Here is a 19,036-nt window from a genome sequence, read left to right on the forward strand (position 1 = left end):
AATATCTCCACACCAAACTCCCACACCGAATTAGTCATATTTTTAACATTCAAAATAGTAAAAAGTAGTGATTATAAAGATCTGTCGTAATACTTTGTCCATATAAAATATTTTACTTATTTTTTATTTAACTTAATATTTTTTTTAGAACAATTATCATGCCAGCAATTTGGTAAATTTCATTTCACGGTCACAGTATTCAGTATGACCACCCAAAAAAAAAAAAAAAACCGAAAAACTCATGCACATATTTATACATTACATCCGTGGTTCCCAAAATGTTGAGTACCATTCAAATATAAACGATACAAAATTTACATTGAAATACTTGTAAATAACATAGGTAATACTATGAGCAGAATAATTAGATTAAACCAAATCTACTCAGAGTTGTTTGGGAACCGCTGGATTGTATAATGTGAACAACAGCTTGTGATCATGAACTTTGATAACCAAACTAAAAGAAAACATAAGATACAGTTTAACTAAATACTAGGATATATACATTACAAGATAAAAGATAAGATTTATTTGATATCGGACAGCTTGTTAGCTTTGATTGATGAATCGAATCTCTGGCTTAGTTTCTTTACATTGCTCGCTGTAGTTTTTGTGTGCACATGTCTGTGGCCGGCTGCTGTCTGTGCTGTCATCTTTGTATCTTTCTTTTTATTTTTACTCTCAACCCTTAACGCACTCCCCTTTACCTTATTCGGTATACAGTTTTCATATATGACATCTGTATTAATTTTATTTGTCACAACTATGTTCTTTTTGGTTTTGTTCCTATCTAAGCTAACTTCCTGTTTGGTTGTGTTGATCTCGGCCTTAACATGTTCGTTGGTAGTCGAGGCCAGGCCGGTTTTAACTATGACTATGTTTGATTTGTTAATTTTTGGTTCAACTTTAACCCTAACGTTAGCTAGATCTAAGTCGTCGGCGACTTTGATGTCGTCTTTGTTTATCTTCCTCTGAAACTTTTTGCTTTCATCGTGTTTGTTACTATTCAACATATTGATTATCTTAGAACTAATGTTAAAACTCCACGTACTGTCTATATTTTCTTTGTGTTCGCATATATTACTGTATATGTCGTCCTGACATTTCCCGCACATATTTTTCTTGTGTGTCCGCCTAAAGCTGATTAGTCTTACGAAGGAATCGGTCGATGTTTTGAATCTTTTGAATCGGTCGCCGTTGAAAATGTTATTTACGTACGATTTTTTGGGTTTCTTCCAGCACAGCAGCACGTTGTGACGCGAGTAGTACATGAGCAGCATCACCAGCAGCACGGACGGCAGGATGCCCAGGAAGATTATGTACATAGCGACCATGAAGTTCCGTTGAACTGAAACAGAGAATATTTGTATGTGTATACAAGTAATCTAATAAAAAACTGATAAATAATCTTTCTTTGTCATTGAAAGTTAAAAATTGTATAATCGTAGTATCTTTATTTCAGTGTATATGATACAATTATAGTTTCCCCCAGTATCACGTCACACGTAAAAAACGATGTGACGGCACGTATCTTAAGATCTGTCTGGTGCGTGTACACCTTGTGTGTTTTGTATATAGTATATAATATATATATATATTTACTTGAAGCGTCAGTGGCTGGTCCGGAGTCCACGGAACCTCCCGGCCCGGGGAGCTCACACAGTGGAGGGGCGAATCCCGAGTCGCAGTGACAATGTCCTAAAACACAAACACATAGACGTATTGTAATCAAATTAAACTTAATCACATGTCTTTATTTAATAATATTCATTAATTAAAAAAAAATGTATTTTTCTTATTAAATTTTGAACACTTTTTTGAAACCTGAATTCTTACTTCATCTATGTTTTTTATATATAAAAATAAAATATATTAATAAATAAAATGCATCACACCTTCTGAGTTACACACTCCATGGCCCGAACAGTTGGACGGACAGACGGATGTTTCTTTCCGAGCGATCTCTGACGTCACTTCCGCTATTGAAACGCATCTATGTTTCATGCACATCTGAAATAATGATCATACATTATTGTATTACAAGAGTTAAATATATATACTTGCTTAGTGTATACAGAGAGGATATCTAACTTAAAATATATGTAAATAATAATATAACTACAAAAACTCTTATTATATATGAATAAGTTAATTTTTCAACAAATATTCCTGTTATGTACTGTTTTGGATCCTAGCTATATATAAAGGTAAATAATATATTCTATGTATATAATGTCGTTATATACTTTATCGTCTCCACATTTCGCGCCGTCTGGTACGAAGCCCGGGTCGGGATCGCTCGTGCCCATGTCGACCATGGCCGTGCGGCAGGGAATTATCGTGCCTATAAAAGAATTAATAAAATATAATGACATCATTAATATAGAATATTAATCGAACAAAATGTAGTTATGTCCGAAAAAATCATAGTTATATTTAGCTATTAATCTATAGATAGGTTAAAAAAAAACTTATTTAGTGCTCTTCTTGTAAAACACAGTATATAATTCACGTTGGACCCTCGGGCCTTGTCATGGCTAGTTTGCAATGACCTTGAATATTTTGTAATGCTTTTTACCGTTGTAGGGTGCTCTTGGAACAGACACCTAATAATATAATATCCTATACTTACTCGACTATTACGTTAAATAATGTTGTGGTAAGATTTAAATTAATGTATATAGAACGATATATTTTTTTTGGACATGCGCGGGATTGGAATCTTGACCCCCGGTGTATTGCGTTCTAGTTGCTTGACCAATGGAACTATTGTGACACCATATAAGATTATATTTTTTAATCTGTATTAAAGGTAAGGTACAGGTTGTTATATAATAATAATAAGTGTAATATTTTTTCACGTGTCTGTGACGACGTACGGCTGTTCGTTGCACTTTAACGCAGACGCTACTGATTTTATTTTAATGTAACTTTCTTGTAATATAGTTCAGATATGGGAACGTGATATCGGTTATCATTTGTTCAGGACTCTGTGTAGTTTTTATTGAAAATGGCATGACATTTGGGTTAACGCTACGTGTCACACTGTAGATGGCGCTGTCAATTTGTTGACATGTTTAAGTGTACATTATTAATTTCTCTCTGAACTAAATGCCGACGTCCGAGCGGACGAAGCCGTGCGAGGAGCTAGTGTATATTGTTACCGTTATTATTAATGAAGACAGCTGACAGTGTAGACACGGACTCCATGCCGAATTCGAGTCTTTCATTGAGATGGCGACACTGCAGCAGACCGCAGAGAGAATCTTCTTTAGAACATTTGTAGTAGACGGGCGGGTCTTCGCGATGGTAGCCGCAGTTACCCTTCCTGTTTGTAAACGTTAAAGTTACATCAAAAATAGTTTAGTCTTAACATTATGTGACAAATGATCGACTGCATTGAAAACAAAAACACGTTCTGCAAATGATTTTTAAAGCATTTTTTTTTATCCTGCGAATACGAAAGAGGGCTACAGTTTAAACTATACCTTTATCAGACGAACTATCGTCATAACATATGAAACGTAAAAACGCTCCGTAACAGACGGACATACAGACCTATCCCCTTTAGTATTAGAGTTGGTGTAACATTGAACGTCCGAGTTCTCTCCGGAGAAACCCCAGAGAAGTCGGCATTGATCCGTGTGGGTCCGACAAGACCCGCCCGCACAGTACGCCTGGAAACATTATATTATTAAGAACGTGAGGGTAGATACAACTAATATATTAAGATGTGCTACGCGTTATTATATAATTTTAATTCACACTCCCGACGTTTCGGTCACTTTGCAGCAACCGTGACCACGGACAGACGTGATGAATGTGAGGGTAGACAAAAATATATAACATTAAGAGTTAATGAAGCCATAGCACAAAAAAAGGCACCGAGCGGTCCCATAATTACAAAATGTCCCTTAAAAAACGTCCTAAAAAAGATATGGTCTGTTCAGGATCGTATATCAAGGGTAGGTCCCAGTGAGACTGCCCTCTCACCCGATGACGCTATCGGACAATAGGGCCAACGAATATAGATAAAAAGAAAAAATCCTAACAGTCAGTTGGTAGGGAACTCTTCTATGAGCCATGATTGTATGGCTTTATCTTTGATATATTGAAAATATTTAAGTAACTCGCCATTATCTGGCCTAAAATATACATGTAGGGTTAGATTGATAACAAGGACGGAGTATGTCCGTCACGTATAGTTTCAGGGGTCGTTAGTCCAGGCAGGACAATTCAATGTATGTACGTCTGTAATCCTCATTAAGGTCCCTCGGAAAAACAGCATTGTATAGTATATATGTAAACTTGTATTTAATGAGATCTAAGACTTTCACGAGTGTTCATTTGGCAGACGAGATGGCTGTTGCTGTTGTTGCAAAGTTATTGAAATGTCGGGAGTACGTAGTTTTTAAAATAATAAAATACGCGCAGTAATCAGAAAAATACTAGTTTGATTTATCTGTATGTATTTACTAATACACACTTTCCCTCCCCCACAAGGGGTGGCGTCCATCTTGTACACATCCCGCGGACAGTACTCCGAGTGTCCGCTGCAGTACTCCGCCAGATCACACTCCTTGTCGGCCGCCCTGCACACCGTCCCCGCCGGCTTCGGACGACAAGTCTGTCATACAAACATAAACATTTAGTCTTCATGTAAAAGAAAATTCGGTCGGTGTGAGTGACGTCTTCATTTATACCGTTGTATCACAGCACTCTCCCGCCGCGCAGGTCGCGTTAGAGCGTAACACGCACGCCCGCGGGTCACAGCAAGCAGTGCAGGCTGGATCGCCCGCCAGGCCACAATCACACTGCTCGCCGGGTTCAATGAATCCGTTGCCGCAAGTGGAAGGCTCGAATAGACGCTTTGGTTTATTACTGAAAAGAAATGAAGAAAACATTAATATTTTTTGAACTTTCTCATTACCAAAGAAATAACCAAAAATGAAATATATAATTCATCGACACGAACTGGGATTCGAATCTGCAGCATTGGGGCTATCTCTTTTCCGTTGCCGTCATAACTAAGCTGTCGAGGCATGACGCGGACTCGACCAGTTTAATAGCCTATATATTTAAGTAGCATCAGGTCGTAGGTGCTACATATTAGGTTTTCTTACACGTGTTTCTAAAACTGCTGCAGCTACCACAAAAACTCGAACTTAAATCTCTCACCGCAGACAGTAATCCATGCCTCTCTCGAACGCCAGCGCGAGTGATCTCAAGCTGCAGGACGACCATTTGGTAGGGGTGACCGACGTACTGGAGGGGCTCATGATGCACTTCTCATCGGGACACTCGCAGTCGGCCTCAGTGTCGTGTTCCATGCCAAAGTTGTGGCCCATCTCGTGGGCTATAGTGGTCGCCACCAGACCGATCACCTCCGAATGGTTTGTGGCGACACCACCAGAGAAATTGTACGTACATATCGGCCCTTTTAGAGCCTTCCCCACGACGCCATCTTTAAATTTCTGACGGCTGAAAGAAATATATTACGTCACTAATGTCAAATCGGTTGAATCATTTAAATCACAATTATGTAATGTTCTGTACTAAAAAAATAGAATTTCCTATTACTATATGGACTATGAACGCAAAAAAAAACTCTGTGATAATTTTGATTGAAAAGTATTCAAGGGCTTGTAGGCTAGTTATAACATACGTTAACAGGTGTGCGTTGTCGTTGGGCATGACAGGGAGCAGCCTTTTCCTGTAATGTAGGAACTCAGTGAGAGTTTTATCTCCGTCCTCCTCTAACCGTATTTCGTCTCTTTCGTTCCACACGACAACACCCACTAGCGCTATGAAGATATTAAGCGGGGTGTACACCTGGAAATTAATTTATAATGTTTACAGTACTAGGATTTTTATACACAGAATATATACATCCACTAACTCAGCATGCGACTTTGTCCGCGTCTAAATATTATTGATATGAATAAAACGTCTTATATAAAAGTGGTGAAAGTTACTCCTTACTGTGTCCGCTATATGCCAGGGTAAGTACCATCAAATTCCATTCAGACGTTTTCGAGATTAGACGGAACAAACAAACGAGCGGACAAAACATTTAATAATAAATACCTTGAATACATCGTTGAGCGTATATTTTATTACAAAGAGACAATACAATTTTATTATATATATATATGTGTGCGTGTGCGTGTGTGTGTGTAATGTATATAATAACTTACAGAATTAATAATATTAGCGACGTCCTTGAGCTGTCTGTGCACCGTTTCCTTGCTCTCCCCGTTGGCTCTGAACTCTCTGTTGTCGGCCACGAGCACCAACTCCACGAAGCGGGACAGTTTGTTGACCTTGAACGGACCCCTCACCTCTGTGTCCTCGTACGCATCACGTTTGTACTTGAAACATAAAGATTATTACATCAAAATCCATACGTTCTATAGATTTTTTTTTTAAATGAGAAATTTGGCTAATGAAAAGACGGTCTACTTGGTTGGACAGTCAACGTCGCCCATAGACTTCCGCAAATTATCTTATGTTGCGGATGCGTTTCCGACCTTGGTTGTTGAGGAAGAGTGAGGGTGGGAATAAGGAAATGACAGGAAAGGGCAACCGGTTCTCTCGCTCATCGGACAAAATGCAGCCACTAAAGGCTACTTCACGCCGATTCTGTGAGAGGGGTTTGCTTCCCCGGTCGAGCCAGGCCATGTTCGAGCTGTAGTTACGTGACCTCAACTAGGCTATACAACCTTAAAAATATATCGTACAAAGCAGCGGTTCCCAAAAATTTTTTGTCTACGCCCACTGTGAATAGGTTACTTTTTAAAAGCTCCCAATGATTCATCTTAGCTAGATGAGATTACGTCACCCCCAGACCTCTACACATTGCCCCCACTTTATATCTGGGTGGCCATAAGGTGTCTTTATCGTCCACTTTGGGAATGTCTGCTATGGCTATGGGAAGGCATGGCATCTCATTAATGAAGATTCCTATTAACCTTTTTATATTCCAAGTTACATTTTATTTAAAGTAAGTTATCATATAGTTACCGTTAATAGAGTTACCGTTACTTAGATCAGAACATTTTCATCACTGTAAGGGATTGGTCAGTAAATTATTAAATGTGACATATATTTTATACACATGCGCCTATTATCAGTGACTTTGGCATGTAAGCTTTTCATTATTACACGTCGATATTATCACGTACGAGTATTAATACATGAAAAAACTGCAAACTATCTGTATTTAGTTTGTCGAACCAAACTCGTACCAAGAACTAAGAGTAGAGAGATGGATAAAATTCTATATAATCCTATATGTTATGTCATACCCGACTTATTCTGCTCTTCTCCATGTTCCTGCTATGCATGTGTCGCTTCATGAGCTCGGGGTCGTACGTGTCATTGGTAGTGATGCCTCCGCTGTACCCGCAGTGGAAGTCGGTGTTCAGATCCGAGTGCTCGTAAAGATAGTGCTGAGAGTCGATTTCGTTTCCTACAAGAATATAAATTATATATTTATCGATATTTAATTATAGTCGACGAAATAATTAGACCCATATAAATTTTTATTTTCATATTGATATTATAATAAAATATTATGAAGAAAATAATGTCATCAAAATTTTCCAACAAATGATCGAATGTACACACTACAGAACTTAGTAATAAATAAAAAATATAATTTAAGGCATTGGATACAATACGAAGCCTGTGTTGTGTTTCCATACAGATGAAAATCGGTTCAGATGTAAATGACACAGTGACAAACACGCAGAAACAAACATTGCATATATTATATAATATACAAGTGGCTAGTTTTTGTCTGCGACTTCGCCTGCGTGTACATATGCATTCGATTCACATAGAAATATATATATAGTGTGATAATACAGTAGATATATTTAATTATTAACACACAGACAGCGACATTTATACTCTGTGTCACGTGACTTCAAACACAATACAATCCTTGTGACGTGTCCCCGAGGGAAACAGACGCTATGAGAGAGTAACTTACAATCTATATGAAAATATGGTTGTATGAGCTATTATAACTGCAAAGGATTCATTAAAATATAGTTAATTAGTTTATATATATATTAATATTGCTACATACTATCGGCTGGTTCTATATATCTCATTGTCTGTCCATCGTGAATGATCCCCCTCACTCCGTCGCATGTGGACACGGCGACCCACGAGTCTTTCTTGTCCCTCACCTTGCCAGAGTACTGGCATATGTCGAGCTCCTAAAAAATAATACGATTTTCATATAAAAAAATACTCTTCAATTTATAAATCCTTACTCTTATCATGTGAGACGCTTTAAACTTAAATAAAGTATTAGTTGTTAATAGATTTTTTTTACATTCAGAGTATTTTTAAAAGAAACTCTTGCCATAATAATGTCTAGTAGTATTTTGTTCGTGAATATTAATTGAGTTTGATAGGAAAAGTGTAAAGAGGTCGGTATGTCTTGATAATGTTGACTTGATTCATTCTTCAAAATATTAAGCTGACATTTCTTCAAATCAAATCAAATCAACTCAACTCCACTCAAATCTCGATTGTTGCATTGTTATGACTTCCACATATTTTCCTTACCTTCAATGTAGGTCGGTGTATCACCGTCTCCCCATCCTTCTGGTATGCTATCACATGATCCTTGGTAATGAGATCCTCGTTCAGTCTCAAGTCAAGGACGTGCTCGCGACCATCAAAGTTCATCTTCATAACCAGCTCTGGATGATGGATGCCTTCCTGGAAACAAACGATTCAATTCAAAAGACTTACGTATGTAAGAAACATTTATAATAGGTATTCAATTTGCTGATTAATGATTATGAACGCATTTTTTTTTAATGAAACTAATATTTTCGGATTACTCGTCTTTCACATCACGGACATCTCGTCTGCCCGTGATTACGGTTGCTGCTGCTGCTGTAGTTTTTAAAATAATAAAATACCGAAAATATTAGTTTCATTTAAATGAATACTCGCGAAAGTCTTAAATCTCCTTTAATATTAATGAATATATAACAACTTAATACATAGCAGACAATGTTATTTATCGCCATGTAATGCCACTTATATACAAAGATAAAGAGTTTCAGTAAATAATGCATGAAATTAAGTTCAAATAAAACAAATCGTCTCTGAGTACTCTTGATGACATTATATTTGTAATAAAAAATATGTGAAGGTTTAGTTTTTGACATATTTTCGATTACTTTGGCACTTAAATCAGGCTCGATTCCACCGACCGCATAAATAGTATTGACATCGAGGACCGTTACGGTTGGTGGCTTACTGGAATACACCAGCGATCTAAGAAACCCTCACAGGAAAAGTATGAGCTAGGTCAAAATGCACGTCCTCGGATGCTAGGTCACATAGAAACCGAATTTCAATAAAACAAATTTAACTTGCACGTCTTGTTGGCAAAATGAACTGAATAAATGCTAATACGATAGACATAACTTCAACAAGATCGTCATATACATTTTTAAAGAAAATCCTTGTTGTAAGATTATATATATTATTAGAAAATCAGTCCACTTCAAGAAAATTAATAATCACCAACAAAAGACGAGTGTATCACTTTCCAGTGTGTAGACATAAGTTGTTGCAATTTCAATACACAAGGAAAAATGTTCAAAGCACTAAGATTCTGATTTATATTACTGCTTCTTACGTACGGCATTGAGATCGCCATTGTTCCCTTAAAGGATTCGTACCAAAAAGAAGAGCATAGCATCTTAAAACGGATACAATGAGATGTAAATCTGTTACTCGGATTTCATATAAGAGAAATTTAAGAGGAAAACGAAAACATACTAAACACACTTGAATGTATTTATCATTGAGACGGAATCATTTAAATCTCTACTTTTCCATACGGGATAATCAACAGACAAACTGATTTGAAAATGAATTAATCGGAAATAAATCGGAAGGAGAGGCATTAGTAAAATAATTTACGTGTCCAATTACGTTCGCAATCAGAACACAATGACAAGAGTAATGAGATCTAAGATTTTCGCGAGTATTCATTTAAATGAAACTAGTATTATTCGGATTTACTACGCGGATTTTATTATTTAAAAACTACATAATCCCGACGTTTCGGTTACTTTGCAGCAACCGTGATCACGGGCAGACGAGGTTTTTTAAATAATAAAATCCGCGTAGTAAATCCGAATAATACTAGTTTCATTTACAATGACAAGAGCTTCAATATTTTGAACTTAAGTGATGGCCTGATGATGGAGCTCCTCCTTCTCTTCATCATGTATTAATGATTATTCCTTATAAACCTCGTATGGAACGAGCGTTAGTGTTGTTCACTTACCCAGCAGTCTGCTTGGGAATCAATTTTTTAGTTTAAGACATATTACCTCAAATATAAAACGTATTCAAAGTCAATGACAACACACTCACTTTTCACGCAGTTAGATTATTGATCTAATTTATAATAGTATTGAAATTTTAATGTATGCGAATTCGTAATGTATGAAATAGGAAAAGAGCCTTGTAGCTTCAATTAGCTGCTCTGCCAAATTAAGGTCAAATCTAATGAGCATCGGATTTCGTAAAAATCAAGGTAAGTAATATTGAAATTAAAGTTCAGAATATAAATGTCTGAGCTACGAAACGTGCAAGGCAGGGACCGAGAAACTTTCAATGAACACAAGGTTGACTGTGGAGTGTGCTGATCGAAGTGTTGTAAATAATTTATTTATAAACAAAAATGTTTGACACAGTCATTACTGCAGTGATGAACATCAATGAATGGCAAGATAGAGTTAATTTATCATATATTGTTGATAAACTAAATTTATCGTTATAGTGTGAGTTTTTTATTATTTATTTAAAATTTTTAATAAATAAATTTGTCCACCGATTTATGTTAAGTTATGAGGATATAAGTTTAATTAAAAATCAATATGCACACATAATAACCGACGCTAATGTGCACAGCGTACTAATATTTTAGATAACAATCTTATGTACAAGACTTATATTAATTTTGTGATCTTACATCCCGTTTCATCATGTTACAACTTGTATTACGTTGCGTCTATTCATTACCGTGTGTCTGGTCGATGTTATCTCCCTCTTAGTCCTCGCATGCTGGATGATCGGTCGTACGAGTCTGTGCCGGCTAAACTCTGGCGCGGGGGATCCTACAATGAAAAAAAATATATAAATAAATAAGAATTAATATATAAATGCCTTACACTAATACAGTTGTCGAATATTACGATAAAAATACAGTCATAACATAGCAGTAACATGAGCAGGAAATTATAATTATTAAAATTATAATAACTATACAAATGAAAATATTACAAGTATTATTAATTAATCACACACAAAAGGAAAACAAAACAGGATATACGTTTGTAACGGGAAATGATAATTAATGTAAACAATATAATGAATCTGGTTTCTCCCTTACACTACATTACTCCGAAGATTATTTATAAATCTATTGTATATTTGTTTAATTAATAATAATATATATATATATATATGCATTTTCCTAGTCTACACATATAGATATGTTTGTATAAATTTCATCTAAAGGAATCGTTAGTTGTCGCGTGATAAAACGAACCGCGCTGAATTGATAGTCAATATACAATCAGTGTTTCTTGATATTGTAATAATATATATACGTCTGAATCTTTGTAAGTCGTTTGGGAGAAAACGTTGCGTGGTCACTTATTTAATTGTATTACCGTCTATATTAAAGTTATAGGCAAGTAGGTCGTGATCGTAGTAATAAAAATTTTCTTTGATTAAAATAAAATTATAACGCAATTTTGTTTTTATTTAACAAAACATTAGTCAATTAATATGTTCTATATATATATATAATTTATTTTGAAATATGAAATTCGCGTAACACTATAGAGCGTGCTATACGAGTGACATTAGGTATACACAGCTAACAGTAGATTTCCTCATCAAAACTAATAATTTGAAAGGTCCGTATGTGTGTCGCTGGAGCGCCGTGGAATGAATCCGGTGGTAACCTTAGTACTTGTTTACATCGACAATACCAAACGGACAGTTTCATCGTTTCCCATTCATATTTCAGTATCGATAAGGATTCTAATAAAGAATTATAACCAGGATTCAATACGTGTATAACATCCGTTTTGTTATTTATTATCACATTATATTAAGTACTAGTGCACGTATATAAATTAATAACTGTATAGAAAACATTTAAACTATCAGTATTCAGGATTTATGATGATAATTTATACTAAGGACACTTTAAAAAAAATTACGTAACAAGCACATATAATATTCGTATTATAAATTCAACTCTGTTGTATGTTCGTCTTAGTTTTTTTTAAACTCAATCACTTTGCATTACTTACTACTATTACCACTAAATACAATTGTATGACAATATATCTGAAATAAAATAAGACTACTATTTCTCGGATTTACTACGCGTATTTTATTATTTTAAAAACTACATAATCCCGACGTTTCGGTTCCTTTTCAGCAACCGCGATCACGGGCAGACGAGATGTGAATTTTAAAATAATAAAATTCACGTAATAAATTCGAAAAATATTAGTTTTATTTTAATGAATAGTCGCGAAAGTCTTAGATCTTAATACATATAAGAGGCAAAATTTCATGTAACCCTTGATGTCTACAGCATTGCAAACCAGCTAAATAGGTACTAATATACCTATATAATAAAACGCATATTTTGATAGCATTATGTAAAGACATACGTAACAATATATAATTATAGTGTTTATGGTAAGAATTAATTTTTTTATATATATATATATATATATATATATACTTCTATAGTATATACAGACTGGTCGTTGTAAATATAGACGAGGATCATCGACCCTCCAATTGATGCCTAATTCATCTCATCAGCGAGAAATTGCTCTCATTGAGATACCAGCAATGGAACACATGCGGTTTACGTTTTCGATGTTTCGCGAAAATAATACATTTCTGACACACCCTGTATAATCAGATCAAATATGATACAGTGTTATTATTGTATTTATATATCTTAATTGTGTTAAGGATTACTGCAAACTTTAAAGTAAACTTCACTTAAATAATAATAAACCCAAGTGAAACAAAAAAGTTACTTAATTATATAATATTGAATAAAAAAACTAGAATTAATTGTTAATCTCGTGTTTTTCTAATCAATCTTTATTTCTATTGCCGTCTTAAAATGAAAATAAAACTAATTTAGCGTACAGAGACTGGGGCATGGAATAGTTTTATACGAACTAATCTATCGTAGACGTTTATTGAATGGTTATATGTGGATGTATTTTTGATAAACATCGAAATATTATATACATATAAATATTTATGAGAAGTGAATTACATCACTTACGGTACAACAAATTTGGGGCTCATCATGAACACTTTCGGCACATCAGATATCGACAAAGTATGTGTCAAATATAACAAAGTAATGTTAATAAAAAAAAAGGAACAAAGCCAGTCAATACAGTGATCGACAAACACTCGCTGTTACGGAAACATCTTAAACACACAAATGTTAAACCACACGCGTCGTTTTCGGGTCAACGTCGCGGTCCGCTTAGTTTATTTCGGGTGATATATATATTTGCACGGCTTAAAGTAAGGCTTTAGGTTCATTTTTACAAAATATTTGAAGTGTAAAGGAAAATAATTGTCGATTTTTTTTTGAGGTGTAATAAAAGTCAGTCATTTAACCACTTAACATATTAGTCGCAAAAAATATTACTTTTACATATTAACTTCACATATCATAAATCATATCATCAAACAATCGTAAAAAAATGGTCACAAGACAACCTTTGAAAGGCGATAGTTAAATTGAAGGACATTTTAATAAAATTTCTTCTTGAACCTTCAGGGAAAATATAAATTTTAACGATTATAATCAAATTTAATAACCATATAATTTTAACAAAATAAAAAAAAAGCGTAATTCTGACCACAAAATTGCTAAAAGTACAAAACGGAACAAGCTCTACGGGAAAAACAACAAATTTACTGATAATTAATTGCGGATCTATTAAATATTTACGAAGTTATTTTTAGTGCCGGTAGTTTTGCAGCCTACATGGCATCACCGCAGGAGAATAATCAGTAAAATAAGGATATATATACGAATTTAATTTATATTTAGGGAATCAATTTGCAACAAAAATGCTAAAAAAAATAATAATTGTCAAATGAAGCATTTTTATGTTCCTAAAGTCGAGTAAAGATGAAAATATTTAAAAAAATATGACAAAAGTCGTATATAAAATGTGTTTCTACAGCAAACATGACAGATAATTGAACTATGTTCATTAAATAACAATAATAGTAATTCCCTTTCTCTTTTTTTTACTTACGAAAAGATAAGGAAAGGCAGAATATAGGATACTGCACCCTTAGAACAAGTTTGCATCGTTCTTTCACATACGGAGCGTTTCCAGTCAATAAATCATACACCTTTGCACACGACATTATCCTAATTCTAAGTAGATTAAATAGTGAAAAACTTTCAACTCTCCGTATCTAATTCGACGAAGTAAAACTTGTGGTAAGGTCAATGACCCATATATTATTTTTGGTGAACAATTTATTTACATTATAAACTATACGCGATGACGGATTTCGATACAACGGAATGCAGGCGGAAATAATTTACAGCAGCTAATGTTATAAAGGTGAAAGTTTTTTCGGGTGGTTGTACTCGTGGGCGTATTTTATACTCTTATGCTCTTGTTTGCATATATCCTGAATCGATTTTGATGAAACTTAAACGATAGATCACATCATCAAAGTGAAACACAGACGATAATTAAATGTTATGGCGCTGACGGTCAGTGATTAGCATAGTTTATTTTGAAGTACACATTATACTTCTTTTAAACGAAACTAGTATTTTTCGGATAAACTACGCGTGTTTTTTTTTTTGTAAAAAACTACATACTCCCGACGTTTCGGTTACTTTCCAGTAACTGTGATCACGGGCAGACGAGAAGACGAGATGAGAAACGTAGTTTATCCAAAAAATACTAGTTTCATTTAAATGAATAAAACTCGCGAAAATCTTAGATCTCATTACATTATACTTCTATCTGAAATCAATCAGGAAAATAGAATGATAAAAGTTGTTAAATTCAATTGATTCAATTTAAAATAAATATTAAATTATAATTTTTAAATATACACAATATATATATATATATATATATATATATATATTTTCAATCTTTTTCTTCCTAGAGCTGTTGCAGTGCAGAACACTTGTACATTTTTAGTTTTGTTTTTTTCCCCTTGTATTCAATAACTTGATAAGAGTGATTTTAAAATTATTATGATCCATCAAAATGGTATCAAAATTGCATACAGTAAACCAACATGAACGAGAGTTAGCAGAAACAAAAGAAGGCTACAGTAGGGAAAACCAGCATGAGTATCTCAAACGATATCGTATTTACAAACAAACAAACATATATGTAGTTCCAAGTTTTTTATTGATAAATCTGGTTAAGTCACTTATGTATTTCGTTACAGTAATAGCCGCATGTTTATAAAATATATGTCACATTTAATAATTTACTGACCAATCCTTTATGCTCTGAAAAATTATAAATCCAAGGGAAAGAGTGTATCATTATTGCTTTGCATAATATACTCAGTTATATGTGTATTAAATATTAATACGTCTGTATAAATTTTAAGAGTAACTAGATAAGTGCATTCCATATTAAATCTTAGATGACTAACAATTTCCTCTCGTACTGATAAGCTCATGATAGCTCATGATTTATTGAGGACGTGGTCTTAACGGGAACTGGTACAGGATTATGTTTGTATGTACACAACAAACACAGCGTGAGTTAAGCAGGAAAAATGGAACATTACACAGACTTTATCTATAGCAATAAAAAACAAAAATATCATTTTGTATTGTATAAGATTATTTAAAAATTTTAACAACTCTTCATATATACAAAGCTACAATGGATCTAGCTGTAGTAGACAAACACTACACAACCCAACAGCATTCAAAGCAGAAGCGTTCTCATCGAAACAAATTAAACACTATAAAAATAATATACACATAAATAGGTACATGTGTTACAAAAACAAAAGTATTCAAACAAATAAATACATCAAAACAAAGCAAACAAAAGTCACAATTGAACAAATGTGACAAAGGGCTCGCCTGTCATGAGAACCCTACATCATGTGTAGTGCGACCTGGCCTTGTTTACGTTTTGTTTTTTAAGAAAAATTTCAACCTCACAACGTATTATTAGCTTTGCTGTTCGTTAACAAATGACTCAGATGCATCGGGACGATATACAACAAACAACGAGAGAAGACCGAGCGAAAATAAAAGATTTCGGTATGCTATAATAGTTATTAATTCAAGAGAGATTAATCAAACAAATCATATATATATATACATATATATGATTGCTTAGCTAAAACATCGTTTCAACCTATACTTCCATAGCCATAGTAATGACGTTATGAACTGGTACAAGTGGCGCCACCCGTGCCGTACTAATTATAATATACTATAAACCTTGGAATATTTTTTATTATTAATTTTAATTAATTATAATACTGGCTTCAGTCATTTTGTAAGACATTACAGGAAGTAACGCTGAACATAAATAATCAAGTCTGAAACTAAACCTCGAACACTATGAAATAAATTAATTTCACTTGTACTTATTGTATTCTATTAGTCGATACTGACAAAAACATTTCTATTATACATAATATTTTTAAATAATTATTCCAATTGGAAATCCTCAATTTTTTTTAATAGATTTCAAGCACAAAAATATTGTATTTATATATATATTTTTTAATTTTTGTCAAAGAATATTATGTTACAGCAGGAAAACGTTAAATGGTATCCATCATGTTGACTCTTATGCACGATTTTATGTATATATAATTTAATAATATATTTATATATATATGTATTATACAATTTTATAGGGAGTGCATTGTGTCGTTTCTGTTAATATAAAGCGAGTTACTGATCCGTGAACTAACAGCGGCAGGGCTGGCCATTGATTGTTTAACATAAAAATAATTTAACAATATAAATAACATTTATATTACACAAAGAGTAACACCCTGGGTTTATATGAATTCAACAGAATAAAACGTCTTCCAAAAAAAAAGAGACATACTAATATATATATGTATACACAAACATACACACAAACAACAAATCTGGACTTATGTAACGATATTTTTAATGATATTAAAATTATATCTTTACTACTTTTCTACTCGGACGTGTCTTCACATTAGTTTTTGTGTAAAAGTGTAACGAATATATAAAAGTTCACGATAATATTTTGTTTCGTACGTGGTCCAAGATACGAAATGTGTACTGCATGCCTATTCTAAGTTTTACACTACATACGAGGCGTTCCACGTTTCTCGTTCAATAAACTACGTTAATACTAAGTACCTATAATTAGCAGTTTTCTGAATGAAAAACTATTAAAGCTCCGTATGCAGTGACGATGGAAACTAAGAATAAACATACCATGAGTCTTTAATTTAATTATATACCTACGATAATATCATATGCGAAGTTAATTTATCTGTTTAGTTTGGCAGTACAAACTCGTGGTAAATGTATCGGCTATTGTAATTATTAAAACCCTTATACATAATACAATACGATTATTAAATTAAAAAGTTATTTTATATGCATAATACAACCCTAACATCTGTCACTATAAACGTATGCAGTTCGGGTACCATTGTTAGGTTGTAATCGAACCGTGACATATTATAACAGGGGATTCTAACACTAAGTACTATAAGAATAGAGGTGCATTTGGTTCGTTTTATTTTTAAGGGTCCAGCAATTACGATTATACCGATTTCACATATGATAACTTAGAATATAAAAATTGTATACATGCAACTGGTATCAATTGAAACTGATTGCTTTTTTATACTATAATTATATCTGTATGTCTATCTGTCTTTGAAGGTCTAAACTAAAGTGAGCTTAGCAAAAGTTTGTATAATAGGCTACATCCAAAGGGTTTCCCTGTCACATTATAAAACCTAAGTTAACACTCTTCTGCGAGGATTTATAAATGAAAAAACTGTCAACGCTCCGTATGAAGTGTGACGACGCAAACGTGGGGTAAGAATGAATATAGTTCCTATTTAGAAATAGTACATTATTATATTTTAGAGTTAGTCCCCAATAAATTCACAACTGTATGAAGTTTTTTTTTATTTTTAAAGACATTTTTCAAATAAATGTAAATATTAAATTTTATTTATTATTACATATACATATATAAAATATTATAAAACGTTTCCATTGTCCACCAGAACACGGTTAATTTAACGTCTTCAATATAAAATAAAAATATATGTATATTCTAAGACAGTATAATAATGAAAAGAATTCAAACTCATTCCGTATTTCTATATACTGTGATAACTCGTATCAACAGCAAGAGATAAATTTAATTATTGTGAGATTAATATCAAACATATACAAATAAAGCAATATAGTGATGACATCCGCGTCAGCAATCCTAGCTTATACTATTAATAAAAGCCTATCTTTAAGTATATCTACTTACTACTTAAACAGTTTAATCAAAAATTATATATATATATGTATATATATATATGTATATATATATATGTATATATATATATATATATATATATATATATATATATGTATAATGCTTTCTCCAACGTACATATTAATTTCATCATTATAACCTTTGTTTTGTAAATCCTATAAAAGAAGCAGACGAACGCTTCAATAGACGTCAGAGAGCGTCTAAGGAGTGACAAAAAAAACACACACAAGGGACACGTTCCCCCTTTTTTTTTCCACCATGACGCATCCAACTTCCTTCCATTGTGAGAATGTTGAATATTAAGCAAAGTTAGTGTAACTGTGTCACTTTTAAGCTACTAGCTTCTATAAACTCGTCTTTAGTTCCTACCTATGTTTACGTTATCAAAAATTATGAAAATGTAT

The 19,036-nt window shown here is 33.4% G+C and overlaps 1 protein-coding gene across 1 annotated transcript in view; it reads right to left on the minus strand.

Moving 5' to 3' along the window:
- Nucleotides 1-19,036, minus strand: part of LOC116774882 (disintegrin and metalloproteinase domain-containing protein 19) — a 50,918-nt gene that overhangs the window by 4,788 nt on the left and 27,094 nt on the right. Inside the window, exons 2-16 of the mRNA XM_032667662.2 lie at nucleotides 11,071-11,165; nucleotides 8,584-8,739; nucleotides 8,096-8,228; nucleotides 7,308-7,471; nucleotides 6,198-6,371; nucleotides 5,666-5,832; nucleotides 5,179-5,481; nucleotides 4,704-4,881; nucleotides 4,487-4,627; nucleotides 3,559-3,677; nucleotides 3,165-3,328; nucleotides 2,247-2,344; nucleotides 1,896-2,010; nucleotides 1,603-1,698; nucleotides 1,219-1,348 (exon numbers count right to left, since the gene is read on the minus strand). Of these exons, the coding sequence (XP_032523553.2) occupies nucleotides 1,219-1,348; nucleotides 1,603-1,698; nucleotides 1,896-2,010; nucleotides 2,247-2,344; nucleotides 3,165-3,328; nucleotides 3,559-3,677; nucleotides 4,487-4,627; nucleotides 4,704-4,881; nucleotides 5,179-5,481; nucleotides 5,666-5,832; nucleotides 6,198-6,371; nucleotides 7,308-7,471; nucleotides 8,096-8,228; nucleotides 8,584-8,739; nucleotides 11,071-11,165 (2,233 nt within the window). The remainder of the gene's footprint in view (nucleotides 1-1,218; nucleotides 1,349-1,602; nucleotides 1,699-1,895; nucleotides 2,011-2,246; nucleotides 2,345-3,164; nucleotides 3,329-3,558; nucleotides 3,678-4,486; nucleotides 4,628-4,703; nucleotides 4,882-5,178; nucleotides 5,482-5,665; nucleotides 5,833-6,197; nucleotides 6,372-7,307; nucleotides 7,472-8,095; nucleotides 8,229-8,583; nucleotides 8,740-11,070; nucleotides 11,166-19,036) is intronic.

This window comes from Danaus plexippus, chromosome 23, assembly GCF_018135715.1.
Source record: "Danaus plexippus chromosome 23, MEX_DaPlex, whole genome shotgun sequence".
Classification (NCBI taxonomy): Eukaryota; Metazoa; Arthropoda; class Insecta; order Lepidoptera; family Nymphalidae; genus Danaus; species Danaus plexippus.